The sequence below is a fragment of the Leiobunum rupestre genome, chromosome 7 (assembly GCF_980474605.1).
Source record: "Leiobunum rupestre chromosome 7, qqLeiRupe1.1.hap1, whole genome shotgun sequence".
NCBI classification, from domain to species: domain Eukaryota; kingdom Metazoa; phylum Arthropoda; class Arachnida; order Opiliones; family Sclerosomatidae; genus Leiobunum; species Leiobunum rupestre.
Genome location: NC_143390.1, coordinates 9,545,158 through 9,564,076, shown reverse-complemented (window position 1 = coordinate 9,564,076; position 18,919 = coordinate 9,545,158). Strand labels below are relative to the sequence as shown.

General features: G+C 35.8%; 1 protein-coding gene and 3 long non-coding RNA genes across 16 annotated transcripts; 2 read left to right on the top strand and 2 right to left on the bottom strand.

Moving 5' to 3' along the window:
• Nucleotides 1-7,227: 7,227 nt before the first annotated feature.
• On the top strand, nt 7,228-8,360 carry LOC149934380 (uncharacterized). Its single transcript, XR_016472284.1, has 3 exons — nt 7,228-7,518; nt 7,589-7,759; nt 7,825-8,360. It is a non-coding gene; the product is annotated as an uncharacterized LOC149934380 (long non-coding RNA).
• Nucleotides 8,361-9,421: 1,061 nt separating this feature from the next.
• LOC149934379 (uncharacterized) lies at nt 9,422-11,282 on the top strand. 4 transcript variants are annotated; one of them, XR_016472260.1, is made up of 6 exons: nt 9,422-9,664; nt 9,735-9,826; nt 9,918-9,962; nt 10,074-10,262; nt 10,323-10,458; nt 10,521-11,282. XR_016472260.1 is itself a non-coding variant. In XM_090153990.1 (5 exons), exons 3-5 carry the CDS (start codon nt 9,924-9,926, stop codon nt 10,398-10,400), a joined length of 306 nt encoding a protein of 101 aa, XP_090010116.1. In that variant the 5' UTR covers nt 9,422-9,664; nt 9,735-9,822; nt 9,918-9,923; the 3' UTR covers nt 10,401-11,282. The 4 variants fall into 4 exon arrangements, 2 of the variants coding, with proteins under 2 accessions (XP_090010116.1, XP_090010115.1); XM_090153990.1 differs by having other exon boundaries at nt 9,735-9,822; nt 10,323-11,282; XM_090153989.1 differs by having other exon boundaries at nt 10,323-11,282.
• On the bottom strand, nt 10,770-13,321 carry LOC149934378 (uncharacterized). Of its 4 annotated transcripts, none has more exons than XR_016472263.1 (8): nt 13,226-13,321; nt 13,038-13,156; nt 12,312-12,907; nt 12,133-12,243; nt 12,007-12,051; nt 11,879-11,938; nt 11,537-11,728; nt 10,770-11,468 (listed from the first exon to the last, which is right to left on the bottom strand). It is a non-coding gene; the product is annotated as an uncharacterized LOC149934378 (long non-coding RNA). The 4 variants fall into 4 exon arrangements; XR_016472264.1 differs by having other exon boundaries at nt 12,312-12,410; XR_016472265.1 differs by having other exon boundaries at nt 12,312-12,410; nt 13,068-13,156.
• A 1,347-nt stretch (nt 13,322-14,668) lies between these two features.
• On the bottom strand, nt 14,669-16,605 carry LOC149934377 (uncharacterized). 7 transcript variants are annotated; one of them, XR_016472178.1, is made up of 8 exons: nt 16,516-16,605; nt 16,297-16,445; nt 16,127-16,230; nt 15,859-16,047; nt 15,650-15,772; nt 15,341-15,544; nt 15,022-15,280; nt 14,669-14,870 (listed from the first exon to the last, which is right to left on the bottom strand). It is a non-coding gene; the product is annotated as an uncharacterized LOC149934377 (long non-coding RNA). The 7 variants fall into 7 exon arrangements; XR_016472179.1 differs by having other exon boundaries at nt 14,669-15,280; nt 16,293-16,445; XR_016472176.1 differs by having other exon boundaries at nt 14,669-15,280.
• Between the last annotated feature and the right edge of the window lie 2,314 nt (nt 16,606-18,919).

The following is an 18,919-nucleotide window of genomic DNA, read 5'->3' as shown; positions in this document are numbered from 1 at the left end:
TATTTTTGCGTTATATTGTTTTAAAACAATAATGGATCATAATCTTGGAGGGGGGGGGGGTGAAATCCAAACACGTACTCGCGCTAAAAACGGGGTTTAAATGCGAGTTGGGACTTGTCTCGTTTATTAGTAAGAAGCTATTTTCGTTCCTTCCCCCTTCTACTATCGGACACACGGCAACCAACGACAAAGATCCACCTATGACCCCGCTCCTATCCCGTCCGCTAGAAAAAAAAACAATTTATTACAATTTAAATAATTATTACAAATTATTGTTTCCTTAAACAAATTGCAAATAACGATAAACCAACTTAAGACCTATAGAACGTTATTAAATTAACAGAGCACCAATAACGATAAATATAAAATACCGCATCACTTTTTCCTTGGGCGTATTAACTACTGGACACGACACTCAACGATTTACTACCGTATTCAAAGCGTCTACCTAAATATGAAAATACCGGTCCCATCCCGACCGGTAGAATATTTCCTTATTATCATTAGAATTAATATAAGAAATGTTATTGCCTTAAACAAATGGCCGTTAATTATGTCGGAGTGTGGAATAACTAATGGACTTACCGGGCGGGGGTGGAGCTAAGGTCCGGCTCTTGTAATCCATAAGGGGGGATGGTGACTCACGGGGAGATGTTAGCTCGGACTTCGGCCAAGTTCGGGCTGGAAACTCGGCTTCGGCGTAGGCTAACGGAGAAGTTCCGGTCCGTTTCGGTAAAATTGACCGCCTCGGAGTATTGCGTCGCCTGCTGGGGGGGGGGCCGGTGAATCTCCGTATGAAGCGTTGTGGCCCTGTTTCCCCTCCATTTATTTGGACACCATCGGGAGACCCGGTGCTAGCTGTGGCGGGTGATGTGGCCGTCATTCTCCCTCGAAAAGCTTTTTCTTAAGGTTATGACACCTTACCTACGCAGGTAGGGTGTTGGCTGGATTCGCTATAGCATCCCCCATCTTAATCCCCTCAGCTATAATTTTCTTTATTATAATTTAAATAAATATTACAAATATTATTTCCTTAAACCAATTGCAGATATAAATTAAAAAAATAAATGAATTTAAGACTTAGAACGGAATTAAGTTGTAACAAAAAAAAATCAAAAATGATAACTATGACAACACTTTGTCATTGAGCGTTTTAACTACTGGACACGGCACTCAACGATATACCATCGTATTCAAATCGTCCACCTAAGAATGAAAACCCCGGTACTATCTGGACCAGTTGAAAATTTTCTTATTATAATTAAAATTAATATAAGAAATGTTATTGCCTTAATCAAATGGCCCTTAATTAGATGTCGGAGTGTGGAATAACTGGCAGATTTACCGGGGTGGGTGGGTGGGGGTAGAGGTCCGACTCTTGTAACCCCATGGGAGATGTTAGCTCTGATCAAAATGATCCCGAATCTTCGGCTCCGACGTCGGACAGATTTGGGCTGGAAACTGGTTTTCGGAATTGCTATAACAGCTCCCTCCATCTTAATTAAGATCCCTGATGCGTGCGAAGTTGAAGCTGGTCGTCCCATTGTTGCACTTTCTACTGGGTTGACTGGGTTGAGTGGCTTGCGTCAAAGGTGCGACTATCGGTAGTACAGAGTTCTACTAGCCATGTTGAATTTGTTATCTGTCCAGACTCCGGGGCGCTGGCCTGGGGGGGGGTGGAGGGGGAACCGTATATATCAATTAAACAAACCAACTTTAGACCTATAGAACGTTATTAAATTAACAAAGTAACAAAAAATTAGAAATAAAACGTACTGAGGCAGTTTGTCCCTGGGCGTATTAGATACTGGGCACGGCACTCAATGATAACCCACCGCATTCAAAGCGTCCACCTAAACATAAAAAGCGCCGGTTTTTTATCTGAACTGGTAGAATAATTTTTTTTGTTATTATTAAAATTAATATAAGAAATGCTATTGCCTTAAGCAAATGGTCCTTAACTAGAGGTCGGAGTGTGGAATAACTGGTGGATTTACCGGGAAATTCGAGGTTTGGCTCATATTTATAACCCGTAAAGGCTGTGTCGAACTGAGAGATGTTAGCTTTGATCAAATGGTCCTGAAATTTTCGGCTTCGACTTCGGATAGGTTTGAGCTGGAATTTGAGTTTTTGGATTGCTGTGGAATCGCATGGAGCATCGTTATAACAAATTTCTGACCATATGCCTTAAATAAATTGTAAATATTAATAAAACAAGAATTCAACTTTAGAACTAGAACGTCATTAAATTAACAAAGCACCAAAAAATTAGAAATAGAAAATACAGAATTAGTTAGCACTTGGGCTAATTAACTATTGGACAGGGCACGGCACTCAACGATATATCACCGTATTCGGAACGTTTAGCTTAAAAATTAAAACCCGAGCCTAGCCCACCCGGTAGAACATTTCTTTTATTCTAATTAAAAAAATATTACACATGTTTTTTGCCTTAAACGAATTACGAATATCACAAAAAAACGATAAGCCAATTTAAGACCTAGAACGTTATTAAATTAACAAAGCGGAAAAAAACGAGAAATTGAAAATACAGAATCAGTTTGTCTTTGGGCGTATTAACCATTGGACACGGCACTCAACGAGATACCGCCGTATTAAGTACATTTATTTATAAAAACTTTAGTCCATTGATAATTCCCCTCCCCTCCCCTCCCCCCCCCCCCACCGATATATATATATTTTTTTATTTTAATCAAAACAGATATTACAAAGTTTATTTCCTTAAACAAATTGCAAATATCAATAAAACCAATAAACCAACTTACGCCCTAGAACGTGATTAAACTAACAAAGCAACAAAATTGATAAATAGTATATACTGGATCACTTTGTCCTTGGGCGTTTTAACGATTGGACACGGCACTCAACGGTCTTTACCGCCGTTTTCCAAGCGTGTACCTAAAAATTCAAAATCCCGGTCCTATCCTGACCGGTAGAATATTAGAAATGTTATTGCCTTAAACAAATAGGCCTGGAGTATGTAATAACTGGTGGATTTACCGGGAAGGTCGAGGTTCGGCTCTGGTAACCCGTAAGGGTGGGATGGGTAGCGCACCGACAGATGTTAGGTCTAATCGAGTGATGCTAGTAGCTTTAGCTCAGACTTCGATCTGGTTTGGGCTGGCAAACTGACTTTCGGAAATTGCTATAACATCCTTCCCATCTTAATTGAGACCGCTGATGCGTGAGAAGTCGAGGCTAATCGTCCCATTGTGGCACCTTCTGCTGGGTTGGTCGTTCCCTTGCGTCGAAGGTGCGACCATCGGTAGCCATGCTGGCTTAGGGATGCTGGCGAAGAGGATTCTGATAAAAGATCTTCGGAGTGAAGGTTTGTTGCATCGCTTGAAGCACCGGTATCCGAATTTCTAACCACACGCTTTATATAAACTGTGTATATTAATAAGACAATAAACCAATTTTAAACCTAGCCACAAAAAATTAGAAATAGAAAATACTGAAACAGTTCGACCTTGGGCGTTTTAACTACTGGACACGGTATTCGACGATATATCCACCTGAAAATGAAAACCACCGATCCTTTCTGGATCGGTAGAATAATTTTTTATTATAATTTAAATTAATATAAGAACTATTGCTGCTATTGCCTTAAACATATAACCTTTAATTAGAGGTCGGAGTGCGGAATAACTGGTGAATTTACCGGGCGGGAAGTCGTGATCCGGCTCTTGTAACTCTTAAGGGGAGTTGTTAGATATGATCAAATAGTTCTATCTCCAGCTCCGACTTCGACTTTGATCTGGTTTGGGCTGCATACTGGGTTTCGGAATCGTTATAGTCCACTGATGCGTGCGAAGTCGAGACTGGTCGTTCCATTGTAGCATCTTCTGCTGGATTGAGTGGTGTGCGTCAAAAGCGCGTCCATCGGTAGTATAGGAGGGCCTACTGGACATGCTGGATTTGTCACCTGTCCGAGCTCGTCGACGTTGGCGTAGAGGATTCTGATAAGAAATCTTCGGGGTATAAGAATGTTGGAGCACCGGTATATTAATTTCTGAACGCATGCCTTAAATAAATTGCATACATCAATAACACAATAAACCAACGTTATTAAATAAACAAATATTAGGAATATCGATACATTACCTACGGGACACGACAATCAACAATATACCGCCGTATTCAAAACGTGTACTTAAAAGAAAATCCCGAGCCTATCCCGCCCGGTAGAATATTGTTTTTATTATATTCAAAATAAATATTACAAAGGTTATGTATGGTCTTACATAAATCGCAAATATCAATAAACCAACTTTAGACCTAGAACGTTATTAAATTAACCGGTAGAATATCTTTTATTGGCCGGTGGAATTCGTTTATTTTATTTTATTTTATTTTATTTTAGCCGGTGGAATTTTTTTATTATAATCAACATAAATATTACAAATGTTATACCCTAAAACAAATTGAAAATATCAAAAAAGCGATAAACCAACTTTAGACCTATGACGTTATTAAATTAACCGATGGAATTTTTTTTATTATAATCGAAATAAAAATTACAAATGTCATATATATATATATATATATATATATATATATATATATATACATATACATACAAACGAACCGGTGTAAATCAACGCAAATGAACAAAAAAAACCGTAGACATGAATTCTCAGTCGCATTATCAACACTTTCGATATACGAAATAAAACATGAAAAATAGCCACGAGAAATATTTATAATAATAACTCTACCAAGCAAAAAAGTCAATTCAAATATGTCCTGAAAGAGTCAATCCAATTAACACGCACGGTAATAGAAAAATCCAAAAACACCTTACCGTTAACAATTCCCGGCTTACGACGTACACAAAAACTCTTTAACTGAATAGTGAAGACTAAAGAACAGCGCGCATTGTGAGGTCAACGAAAAGGCCAAAAAGTGCGCGATGTATACAACTTGGAACTGTATTGATAAATGACCTTTAATTGTTCCAAAGTAAATACCGATAGACAAAAAACTAACTATTTGGACCACCCAGGGGGGGGGCGGCTCTACCCTTTAACCCTCTTATCTCGGCTGACTGCGCTAAAACAAGATTTGACCTTTATAATTTCAACCGTAAAAAAAATGTTAGACTTTATTAACTATTACCATATGTAACATAATTCCTCATAAGTATGCCACTACACCTTTATTCCATTCAAAAATCTTCACTAACGGTTTGTTTCACCACGAACCAGTAGAAAGGTGGACTACATTAGATTTTAACCTTTTTATTCATCTTAGTAATTTTGGGAGTCACACTATTGGCTACTAACATATTTATTTAAGCCAATGGAAAACCTCTAAATTGATAAGGAATTTTTTGCGTCGGAATTTTAGTCAGCCCAAGGTAGCTTTATTGAAATTTATAAACTCGCTCGGTTTGTACGGATAAAGTTAAATAATGAGTAATTTAGAAAAAAGAAAAGGTTGGGGAAAATGATCAATAAGTGATCGCTTTCCGAAAATGGAAAAAGTGGTCGAAGTGGAATATTCCACCAGCGTTATTAAAACCCATATCAAGCCTAGAAGAGTTAGGCCTAGGCTCGAAAGAATCTGCAAAAACTCCAACCTTGTAAATGCGCCCGAAAAGCCAAAACTGAATTTCAACTATTTTTTTTAAAATAAACCTGCTTCTTTTATTTGACAATGCAAATTTATTATGGAACGTGAGTCTCCGATAACTTCATCAAATTAATTACATTGACAGAACGTGACTATATTGTAGTACATTTTAGCTCCTAAGCCTTGGTTGTTCAAACCGGTTTGTTTACTAAAATAATGGCCGTCGGTTTATCAGACGTAGAGCTAATTGTTCGACGGCAGTATCGGAATTTGAGATTCGATGACGTCAAATATTACATCAAATATGACGTCAAATAGTACGTAGGGTACGGATGACGCAATATCTGTGAAACAAACCGTTAGTGAAGAAATAGAGCTAGTGGCATACTTATGAGTAATTATGTTACATATGCTATTACTATATACTGCTCTTCCGAGTAAGCTGAGTTAATAATTTTCAGTGAATCGGAATGTGTATCGGTGGTTCTGTGGTAGAACGCTCACATGTCATGCAAAGGGCTCGGGTTCAAATCCCGACGATACTCTCACAAGTTGATAATGTATGCCGTAAACAATTAAACAAGTAAAAAAAAGCATGTCATGATAAAAAAAGATGCCCACGTAGCACGATTTATATTTCAGAAACACCTAGCTACTTGGTCAAACTTAAGCGTTTTACCAGCTCAACTCACGATGGGTAGACGTATCTGATCTTCTTTGCTAACTACAGAGATAGGTCTGAAAATCGCGTCGTAGTTATGGAAAAACAGAGAGAAAAAGCAATCGAGGTCGTTTGTTGAAACCCAAATTTACACATGTTTTAAAACGCGAAAACGCAAACCAAATGGGGACTGATCAAACTCAAGTAAATCCTGAATGTTCGGTCCAAGAAATTTCTAATCAGAAACTTCCCAGATAAAACAACTCTGCCAAATGCCAATGTAAAAGAAGTCAGCTAATGAGTCCGACACTGCTGAGATGACTAGATCTGGAAGAGTTTCAAAGAACCCATTAAAGTTTAAACTTTCTTTGAAACTCTTATTATAAAACGGGAAGATGTTACAGTATATTCTTAAGTGTAACTGGTAGTCCTTTTATAGTCTGTGTTGTTCCTTCTACAGTAACTGGCCACAGGTCCAGTTTAAAAAAAAAAATCCTTATTTCTCAGCCTGATGGGGATCTAAGCTTAGGTTCTGGCAAACATAATATAACCAGTACGTAGTGCGTACCCTAGATTCGAAATCACGGCGTTTCTAGATAGCGCGTTTTTTCGTGAGGCTTTTACTGAGTTCGCGCCGGAAGTCGGAAAAATCGGGCTCCATAGCAGGGTGAGAAATAAGGAATTTCAATAGATATCTCAAGATTATATTACTCACCCTTAGTTTTCTTTCGTTTAGAAACATTTTTAGAGCTACAGGCATGATCCATTATTGTTTTAAAACAATATAACGCAAAAATTTCTGGTATCGTGAAAACCGCGAGTCAAAAACACACAGCGCCATTTTCACTAAAACTTTACATTTTAACTAGATGTCGGTAGCCCTGCCAGCTCCATGTAGGCAGTTTTTTCCGACTTCCGCCGGGAACTCAGTAAGAGCCTGCGTTACGTGAAAGGAGCTGGATTTCGAATCTAGGGTACGTAGTTATATTATCTTTGGTTCTTGCCACACGCGGCGTGACCGAGCTAGAGGCAGAGAGTGTAAAGTCGCTTTACACTCTCTGCTAGAGGTCCTTTAAGTAGACGACGCGTTTTTTCCGTAATGGCGTAATCCGGGGGCATTATTATGGTTTGGTAACGTAACGTAACTAGTTAAAGATGTCAGATGAATATTATGGCGGTAAGACGTTGAAAGAACTCTGAGAAGAGTTGGAAAAGCGAAGGGCAAAAGTTTTAAGTAGAAAAAAAATTGATCTAGTCGAACGGTAAGTGGTATTAGAGGTTTGAAATTTATATCTCAGTTCTAAGCCTTGCTTATATAATGCATTTTTACAGGACAGGCTCTTAAGTTATGACAGAAAGAGAATATTAAAGATGAGCATGTTATGGATATGCCTGGTACCTCAAATTTTATGGATATTAACGCAAATACAAACCTGCCATTTATGAATATCAAAGTTCGGGACCATCTGCTAATTATCTGACAGAAGGGACATACCAAAATTGGTAAATTCCATAATTAACCCCCCCCCCCCACAAAATTTAATACTAAGAGTCTTACTAAATGGTAGGCGTTACAAAAATGATGCCAATAAAAGATATATGGAAGTAACTGATAATGTTGTTGGAAAATGTAGACTTTTATTGGAAAACTACGCCTTTGTTGGGGCTTCTCCTGATGGATTAATTTAATAGGAGATGATACAGTCATTGAAGTAAAATACTCGTATGCTTCATGAAACAAATGTCATAAATGACCAAACTGTTCCCTATTTGAAACTTGTCGATTAAGATTTGATGCCAAAGCAGACGTCCGATTATTATTATGAGTTTGTGATATTGACATTCAAAGCTTTTGCTGTCATTAACGTAGAGGGAGATGAGGAATTCATAAGCGAAATGTGAGATATATCAGTGCAATGTTTTGAATATTATTTAAAGCCACCTTTAAAAAAAAATATTTTTACCCGAGATAATCTTTTTAAATATGCTATTTACTTTATACAAAAGAACTGTACATTCAAAATATATTTAAATAAAATAAAATCTGAAGTTTCCACTAATATATATAAATAAATGTGAATTAAATAAAGAATTTCAAAACCAACTAATTTTATTTATTTTACAAATTCCATCGATACTGCTGGGTATAAGGCACATTTCTTTCTTGAAAATGAAATAAAACCAAAACAATTTTTAAACTTGACGACTAAAATTCAAAACTTAAAATATGATATTATAAACATGTATTCCTCCATGCTATAAATATAACAGACATGGTTGTATATGAATATTACTAAAAGTGGAAAAGACTTCATACAAGCATGAAGACTTATCCGCAAATAAGCCACTGAAGAGTGTGAAAAGCTTTTTCTTAATGACAGGAGCGTTTACTAATACTACATTTTCTGAAATTACAAAGCATTGAGCAAACAAAACATATTTCTGAACCAAGCTGGGTTTGATATATGTATTGTAGCCCTTAAAATCTTGAGGGTTTTGCTTAAACCTATTAATCATTCAATATGAACCCGCTTACTCCCAATTTGAATTTTTGGGAAATTTAAAACCTCAACGTCCATTGGGCAACGACACTACACATACTGTAGAAGGCATACTATTGTGAAGTACAATGAATCAATGATAAAGCTTCAAGTCACTATGAAGAAAAACCTATGTAAAAATGAATTATATAATCAAGGCTTAAAACTGAGATGTAAATTTCAAACCTTTAATATGACTTACCGTTCGACTAGATCCTTTATTTCGACCTGAAACTTTGGTCCTTCGCTTTTTCAACTCTTCTCGGAGTTCTTTCAATGTTTTTTACGCCATAATATTCATCTGCCATTTTTGACTAGTTACGTATAGGCATAAAAATCTCATAGGTAACAGTAGAATGCTGTCGTGTAACTTGCAAATGAACCAGACGCCGTGGCAGACGATAGCCAGATCTCAGCCAATCAGAGCTCAAAGATTGGTTCTGCCAAGAATTTAGTGTCACCAGAGAGAATAACAACAGCTAACTCCCGCTATAGTTACGTGAAACCAAGGAGGATTATTATCCTCCTTGGCGAAACCACTCTACGGTCTCTCATTGGCCGAAGGTTCATAACGAACTGGCGATAAGCTCGGCCGTAGGCGGCAGCATTCTAGCAGAGAGTGTAAAGATTATGAGAGGCGTCTCTTCCTATTCCCGTAACGTTAAAATTTCGTACAAGATTTTGAGAGCGCGCGCCCATAGGAGAGGTTACGATACTATCCGACACACGATGTCGCTACTGGAATTTTTTTTAATTTTGTAAACATCCGGAAAGTATTTTTCATCAGTCATGACTGTTAAACATAGTTGAATTATGCTAATTTTAATTAAAAATTAATAAAATTCAATTCCATGAAAAATAAAGAAACGTAAGTACAAGAAAGCGGACTATTTATAATATTTTGATACTAAAAGAATTAATTTGTTTGATTAACCAAGGAAATTCATTGGAAATTTTATGAAAGGGCCGAGGCTTAACGAGAACAGAGCGGTATAAATTAAAATAATAATACGAGGAAACATTGAAGTTGGTAAAATGAGATTAATGTTGTATTTTTAACAGTTTCCTATCTATCTTTTCTGGGTTTTCATGTATTCATGGTTGATATCTTGCTTTTTAAGGGAACTATGTATGCAGAATTCTATGAAAAAAGATATCATGTTTTGGTATGCAGTTGCACATGGAGAATCTTCATTAGCTTTAAAATATTTCTTGTCAATTCTTTGAATGATGAATCTCTCCAAACGTCCTTTAATATTTGTCATGTGCGATAAAAGCTTAAAACTGGTGTCAAATACTTCATTTGTCTCCATTACAAATTTGAAGAAACTATCAGTTGGTACGATGAGGCTGCCGAAAGAAGAATTCTTTGCTGTTTTGAAAGCTTTAAAGTAAAAGAGCAGATTTGTTGGGTCAACAATTGGATTGTCTTTTTTGAGTTGACTTATGCAAGAAGAGCATTGAAGGTTTGAGTAGCAGCGGTGAATTAGATATCCTGAAATGTAACTAAGAACATTTTGTTTTAGCACGTTTGGACGATTTTCAAAATTGGAGAAATCTTCATCCGGTTCTGGAGCTGCAGTTTTAAAAGTGTCAATGTTTAAAATCATCAATGCAATTAGAATCCGGTGGTTTCAAGAGATTATTCACAGATGTAGCCCGGTATGCAGCTCGAAATTGTTGTGGATTCGGATGATCACGGTTGCCTCCTTTCTGTCTTATAGATCCAAGAAAATTATCTACAAAAGCTTGGCTAATCCTGTCCGTTAATAAAAACTTAAAACCAAAATTATCCTTTAGATCTTCCCAGAGGAGTAGCAAGGCTTGAATTGAAATTACCATTTTCTGAAATTTCCAATGGTGTAGAGTCTTTAAAACTGAAAATTGTTGGCACAGCGGATGGTGTGAGCCTATTTTTAGTTCTAATATTCATGGAACTGGCATCAATGAAATGATTCGCGCAAATTCTATGGTTAACGTGTAAATATTCCGTAGTTTTATTTGTAAGCCCATCATTATTTACATTTTTCAGCCACAAAATAGAACTAAAATTTATATTAAGTTAATATGCCAATAAGCCTATCTAATGAAAATGCGAATTTACCAGTCTTTTTCCTTTGGAAACTTAAAAAAAATATAAACAAGGATTTCTTGTTTTCGATATTTTACAATTTAAAACGGAACAATATACCCCAGACATACTAAATTATTTAAAAACCTTGTAAAACTAGCATTAAAAATCTGGAAAGTTTTTGCGTCTCTTTTAAACCTAACATCGAAACGCACGCGCCGTGAGAACGGCGCCACTGGTGGCGCCATCGCTCTTACGGTAGTAGTGGACATTATTGGGAAAAAAAAAGTTAGTACGCTTTTTTGAAAGAGAGACGCCTCTCATAATCTTTACACTCTCTGATTCTAGTTACCTATGAGATTTCTATGCGCATAGGCATTACAAAACCAAAATAATGCCATACACTGTTTTAATCCGAGGGAAAGAACCCTTTCAAGGGGTACTCCATTATTATAGAGAATAGATGGCGCTACATGTCAATTTTGTTCTTTTGTCTGAAACGTCGTCTGCTTTTCACAGACTTTCGCTAAATCATAGAAAAAAGCATTCTTCTTCCAACGTCAGTAACTTTCTTCCCTCAGCATTCAATTAAATATCAAGTCTACATTATGAGAAACCCATTGTTTAAATTAAAACTGTTTTTCATATTATTAATAAAAATAAAGAAACCTATGAATAAGGATCTATTTCCTTCTTCATCTGGAAGTGTTTTTAACTTTTTTTTTAAATTGTCAGCTATTTCCAAAGGGACCGATGGAAACTCGGCCAGGAACCCTGCAGTAGTAGTCTCAGTGTTATCAATGAAGCTTGTTTCTTTGGCTTTTTGAAAAAGGGAAACTCATCTTCATTTTTTTATTAAGTCTAGAAAAAAATCCAAACATCTTGTTTTTTTTATAAAGAAAATCTTCCATCAAATTACATGTAATAAATTTATTTCCAGCCCCAAATTAATTTCACTACTAAAAGTTTCATATTTCTGTAAAATGAACAAGTTATTGGATGAAATCATACCTGAGCTGCTTTGAATTGAAAATGACCCAATGTAATGTGTGTTGTCTGATGGAGTTACACCTGTATATAACAAAAAGAAAGCACATATTTTTCTAAACATTATTGAAGATGGTACAATTTTAACTTACTTGGTGTTGGAGGACAGTCTTGAGACATTGTTGGCGAAGTCATATCTATATAAAACCAAAAAGGACAATACATTAGAAATATTTTTTCTACAATTTTTTGTAATTACATTCGCAATTAGAACTTACCCAGTATAGATATTGAAGGATATTGTTGAGGAAATGGTTAATTACTACAAGATTCATTAAATGGCGTGTTGAATTGTGAAATTGAAGAAGAACCACGCGAATTAGGTGCGCCTGTAAGAAATGTTGAAAGTTCATCCTTTAAATTATAACTTTAAAATATTTTTTTAACAAGTTCATACATTTAGTAAGGATTTAGTTCCGGAGTAGTTGGAATTGACACATGAGTTGAGTTATTGAACTGATCATATTGATAAAATGTTGAATTACTTCGAGGATCACTAAATTAAATGTTGAATTGTGAAACTACTGGCAAATCATGAGAAGTAAATAATATACACCTATCAAAAAATGATGGGAGTCCATCTAAAATAATTATTACTTAAATCACGGGTAGAAACTAGTCGAGAAATTCAAGTTAAAACTCACAAATCCAAACGAATGAAATTTAAAAAAAAAATAGATTAAGAGTTTGTGTTCCTGGTTGGGTTGCTAAAAACCTTTATTCATAATACCTTGAATTTGCTCCTAAAAATTGTTTCAAACGGATCACATAAATTGTGTTCCTTCTTACATAAACCAACTCTCATTCGGTGGTTTGACTAAACCATCATATTCATTTTGTACGTGAGTTTAAAGCTTACCATGGAGATAACGTAAGAAAAGAATAATGATAATAATAATCAGCGAGGCTTAATACCCAAGACACCACCAATTAGTGTCGAATCTTTCAAATATGATTCCTTTAAAAATCCCAGAATTGCGGAAATAAATGATCCTGTGTAACATAAGGGATCATATGTTTATTCAGATAAAATATTTAAATATAATGTTAATAGCAAATAAGATTTGAATCCAAAATTACAAGGAAACAGATTAGGGAAGAAGAAAATGAAAAAGATTATTACATAGAACTGATATGTAAAATGATTTTTTACACAAAATGAGTTCCTACGAATCCTATGCTCGAGTTTTAACAGTTCCTAAACCTCGGTCTTGCTGAAAGCCTTTCAGTATTAATGATTTCCTAAATGTCAAAGATATATATGTAATTGTAAAATGTTTATTATGTTCCTTTTTTTTAATAAAATATTACCTTTTTTATTCGTTGTATATTTTTTCATTAAACAAAATAAGCAAACATTTAATTTTAAAGTTTATTCCCAGTACATACGAACTTATTTAGGAGACGCCATATTTACGAGCAGTGCTTCCACTTTGGGAAATTTTAAATTCCATTTTCTATATTTCGGCCAAGGCCACCAATGTTAGAAATTCCCTCAAAATTTCCCTATCGATTTCTAACATAATTACGGAGAGTGTAAAGATTATGAGAAGCGTCTTTCTTTCAAAAAAGCATACTAACTTATTTTTTTGCAAAAATGTCAACTACTACCCAAGGTACGTAAAAAAAAGGGAACTATACACTACTACGGTCGTAAGTGTGATCACCTTTCTCCATGGTGTGATGGCGCCCATCGAGATAGAAAAGAAATAGAGGGGGAAAGGTTCCCGCTTTAAGGCACCCCTGTTTTTGACCACCACTCCAACCCCCCCCCCCCCCCCCGCGCATATATGAAAGCGGAGATGGGCAGAATTTGCAACGCCATCTATCGATTGGCAGAATAACTAGTATTAGGCGGAGATTTCTATATTCAATTAAATATTTAATTACGACTTGTCACTTTAATAATACTTGTCTTTCCTTTGTTTGCATCAAATGACAGTTGATTTTCAAAAATGCGTAATGTATTTCATTTCACCGCGCGTCGATGGCGCCACGTAATCTGCCGATCCCAAGTATTTTTCTCTACAACCTTAGCGAAAAGTGGGTTGGCCGAGGGGTTGGCACTCGCGGTGACAACTTCGCTAGAGGGGGTCAGAATGAAGTTTTAAATGTTTTTGGTGTATATACAATTATAGTGCCTATATTTCCTTTTTATCTCTATGATGGCGCTACCAGTGGCTCCGGTCTCACAGCGCGCGCGTTTCGATGTTAGGTTTAAAAGAGAAGCAAAAACTTTCCAGATTTTTAATGCTAGTTTCACAAGGTTTTTATATAGTTTAGTATGCCTGGGTTCCGTTTTAAATTGTAAAACATCGAAAACCAGAAATTCTCGTTTATCTTTTTTTTTAGTTCCCAAAGGAAATAGACTGGTAACTTAGCATTTTCATTAGATAGGCTTATTGGTATATTAACTCGATCTACATTTTAATTCCATTTTGTGGCTGAAAAAAAATTTAAATAATGATGGACCTACAAATAAAACTGCGGATTATTTACACGTTAACCATAGAATTTGCGCGATAGCAGTTTTATGAATATTAGAACTAAAAATAGGCTCACACCATCTGCTGTTCCAACATTTTTCAGTCTTAATGACTACATCATTGGATATTTCAGAAAATGGTAATTCAAAAGAGACTTTGTATCTCTGATAGCTATCGGATTTTAATTGATAAAACATTACAAGGCCTACAGCGAATCAAAATGGAAAAATAATTTTGGATTTAAACCCGGATTTTATAGAGACAGCTAAACGCGTACAACTAGATCACAGTTATAGCTTTTGCAATCCAACCAAAATAATCAATCCAAACAACACCTACGTAATAATCAACCACAATGAATATGGTATGATAAATATTATTTTTTAATTAAGGGCTTTTCAAATTATTTACAGCACATCTAAATGTAGAAGCCGAAGGTGAAGTTTCAGTGAAGCAAAGCAATAATCAGGCTGTCCAAGTAAAAGGATTGAAAACAAAAAGAGAGTCAAGACTTATTAGAAAAATACAATAAGCAAAATGCCAAAATTCAAAGAATGAAGAAACAAATAAGAAGCTTAAAAGAAAAACTGGCAGACAGTGAAAAGATTCGAGATTCTTAACTGGTTTTTCGAAAGAACTCTTCGATTCAGATTTGAAACTTTGACAAAGAAATAAAAAGGGAAGGAGGAATTCCACAAAGCTTAAGAAATGGTCACTTTCTCTATTCTATTATAAGCCCCAAGCATATAGGATTTGGCAAGCTGTGTTACGTCGTCCAACGAAAAGGACCTTGGAGAAAGGGCTTTGTCGCATGAAAATTGCTCTTGGTTTTAATCATTAAACATTCGAAGCCTTGAAGATGAAATTCCAGAATAAGAAACTAAGTGAAAAAGTGGTTTTAGTTTCTTTTTAATGAAATGAGCTTAAAAGAAAAACTCACCCTTGACCAATTCAATGAAATTATCGAAGGCTTTGTTGATTATGGGCCACATGGAAGAACCAAGCAGTACGCAAATCAGGCCCTTGTCTTCATGGCTAAAGGCATAAAACTCAAATGGAAACAAAACCAATTGGTTACTTCCTCACTAAGGATGCTTGCTCTGGGCAGACTTTGGAACTGCTCCTTAAAGAATGCATAAAACACCTTGAAAATAATGGCCTACTTGTCAAAGCCATAGTTTGCGACCAAGGAACAGGCAACCAAAATATCTATTTAAAAATCTCAGAATAACCACGGGAAAAGCCTTACATTGAAATTGATGGCAGGAAAATGTATTTCTTCTTTGATCCGCCTCATCTTTTAAAAAGCGTTAGAAACAATTTCCAAAAATATACAATTATGGTGGAAGGCAACTTAGTTTATTGGAAGGACCTAGAATATTTTTATTGAGTTAGACCAAAAAAAAATTGGAAAGTTCCGCGGTGCTCATAAGTTAAAATACAAAAATGTCAAGATACTGGCATTTTCCAACATGAAAGTTAGCTTAGCAGCCCAAGTTTTCAGCCGAAGTGTTTCCAGCTGTATCCAAACAGCGTTCATTGGGATTAGGAGACCTGACATTAAATAGCACATTCACCGCTGAGTTCCTTCTCCACATGAAGGATCTTTTTGATTTATTCAACAGTAGGACCCTTAATAATGAAACGCTGTGTAAGAGAGGAATGAGTATTTGACACCAGTTTTAAGCTTTTATCGAAGAATTGACAAGAAATGGTTTAAAGCTACCGAAGATTCTCCATGTACAACTGCATACCAAAACATGATATCTTTTTTCATATAATTCTGCATACATAGTTCCCTTAAAAAAACAAGATCTCAACCATGAATACCTGAAAACCCAGAAAAGATTAGATAGGAACCTGTTAAAAATGCAACATTAATCTCATTTTACCTACTTTAATGTTTCCTCGTATTTTTTTAATTTATTCCTCTCTAATTTATATTAATTACATCTTGGATTAATAATATTTTGATTACATCATATTTTTAATTTATCGTGTCCTCCTTAAGCCTCGGCCATTTCATAAAATTTTCAATGAATTTCCTTGGTTAATCAACCAAATTAATTATTTTCGTGTTAAAATAATATAAATAGTCCGCTTTCTTGTACTTACTTTTCTTTATTTTTCATGGAATTGAATTTTATTAATTTTAAATTAGCATAATTCAACTATGTTCAACAGCCATGACTGATGAAAAATATTTTCCGGATGTTTACAAAATTCAAATATTTTCCAGTAGCAGCGGTGCCAGATCAAAAATCTACAATTATCGTATCTAGGACAAAAAATTATCGATTTTCCTGGAAAATTATCGTACATTTCTTTTTAGCGCTAAATTTTAATTCATACATAAATGCGTTGAATTTAGATGATTTATTTAAAGCACTACAGGAGTTTTATTTCAGGGAAATAAACAAAATGTCTATTATCATTATTAACTGAACTTAATGTTTAAAAATGTATTGAAAATGCGGTAATAGCTAGGAGTAATAAACGCAAACTCAGGACTACGCGTACAGAAAATGTATATCATTCATTTTTAAGTAGAAAAGTTATATAAATTAATAATAAAATATAAATCGTTCTTAGGTTTTTAAAAATTTTTAAAGATTATCGTACATTATAGTACGTTGAGGCAGAATTATCGAAATAATGGTACGATATCGTACGCCATGAAAATTATAGTACGCCCTGAAAATTTTGATTAAATTATCGCACTGTGCGATAATTATCGTACGTCTGGCAACGCTGTCCAGTAGCGACATCGTGTGTCGGCTAGTATCGTAACCGGTTCAAAGGTTTTTATTCGTAACAGGGCGGCTCCAATGGGAGCTCAGCATTAATTATACAATAATACACCAGTATGGGCCACGGCCAACTTTGATCTCTCGCGCTTCAGCAGCCATCTCATTCGTTGACGTTTCTGTGTTAACCTATGGGCAAAAGATGTGTATGACGTGAACGCCCCTAGCGGATTATTATTTTTAAAATAGCTTTTACATTGAAGCCAATATGCAAACCGAGCGTGGCGCTGAACTCACTCCTACACGTTATAGCTAGGAGCAACAAACACAACACCCTAGTGGGAAATTGTCTCCCAACCCCACCCCCCCCCCTCCCGCTCGTAAAACGTTAAGCGTAAATTAGGCTCGTGACGCTCGTCCAATGAAATTCGTACACAACCCTTCGTTAGCGTGTTTAAAGGCTAGCTGCGTTCTCCTTGTGTTTGTTGCTCCTAGGTTATAGTACAGTTTATAGGGGGGGGGGGGGGGAATCCTTGCTCGCGGAATTTCGACGAATGTGTTGGCCGCTGTAGCCTATTTTCTATCTCTATGGCTGTAGCGCGAACAGCGCGTGATCAAAGTCAAATCTTGACACTCTCTGCTATAGGTATACAAACGCACGAGCTAAGTCTACATTCGAATTCCGGAAAAACGAAAATGAAATCAACAAGAAGTATTACACGATACAGAATAGGCGCTTAAATAACTCATTATCCCAGGAAATCACCCAGAAGTAATATTTCCGAGAGAATGATTTGTTGAAGCGTTTAATTACAGACAAATATTTAAAAGCGTCTATTTTAGCAACAAGAGTCCAAAAAAGTATTAAAAAAAAAGTACTCAAGTTGAAGAAAAGAATAGACTATATTTATTTTCAATGAACTATTCGCGACCGAAACGAGTCTAGGTGGCGTAACGGCATTAGCTTCTCCGAGGTAGCGCCTATGATCTAGCGTCTGCTACAGATAAATTAAAAAGTCGTAAGAACGTTTTTTCTTAAATAAACTTATAAAAATATAAGCAAACGATGCAAAAAAAATTATATTAAAATGTAAGTATCATTTTTTGTGAACTAAAATTGACGAATAACGATGAGGAAAAACTAATAGCGTCTTTTTTAGCCGCTACCTATCTAGGTTTCAATGGCGAACCAAAGGGGGCGTAGCGATAGTTTTCGGTCGCGAATACGATATTTTCATTCTTAAACTTCTTTGCGAGTAGCCGAGCCTCTCCGAGCGTTTATTTCCAGTTTGGGAGTCCATTCTAATCGAAATAAAGATAAAATAACCCGAAAAAAATAAACTACGAGTAATTTTAAGACCGAGTAATTGCACAAAAAAAAACGAATTACAAATCCAACGCCGTTGGCCGAGGTTTAAAGGGAATATAACCTACAAAGCAATCTTTATGGAAAACCCCTTCAGTTTTTCAAATGTCCCTGTACAGTGGTGAGAAACATTTTTAAAGCCAAAGGCGAGAGCGGCCAGAGCTGCAAGCGTCGCGTTGGTGTTCCACACCAAATACCTGAGGTTATATTCCCTTTAAGGAATAAAATTTATAATTATTCAGAAACTCGGTGTGAAAACGAAACAACAAAAGAGTGCGGCTCCAAATAAACTCTTTAAATCGACAGCAGCTACAGATTAACGTTTTAAACTCGATATACCAAAACTAAGAAAATAATTATTAACCACGCAAATTTATTTTAACGTGGTATAGATGGAGCCAGGCGC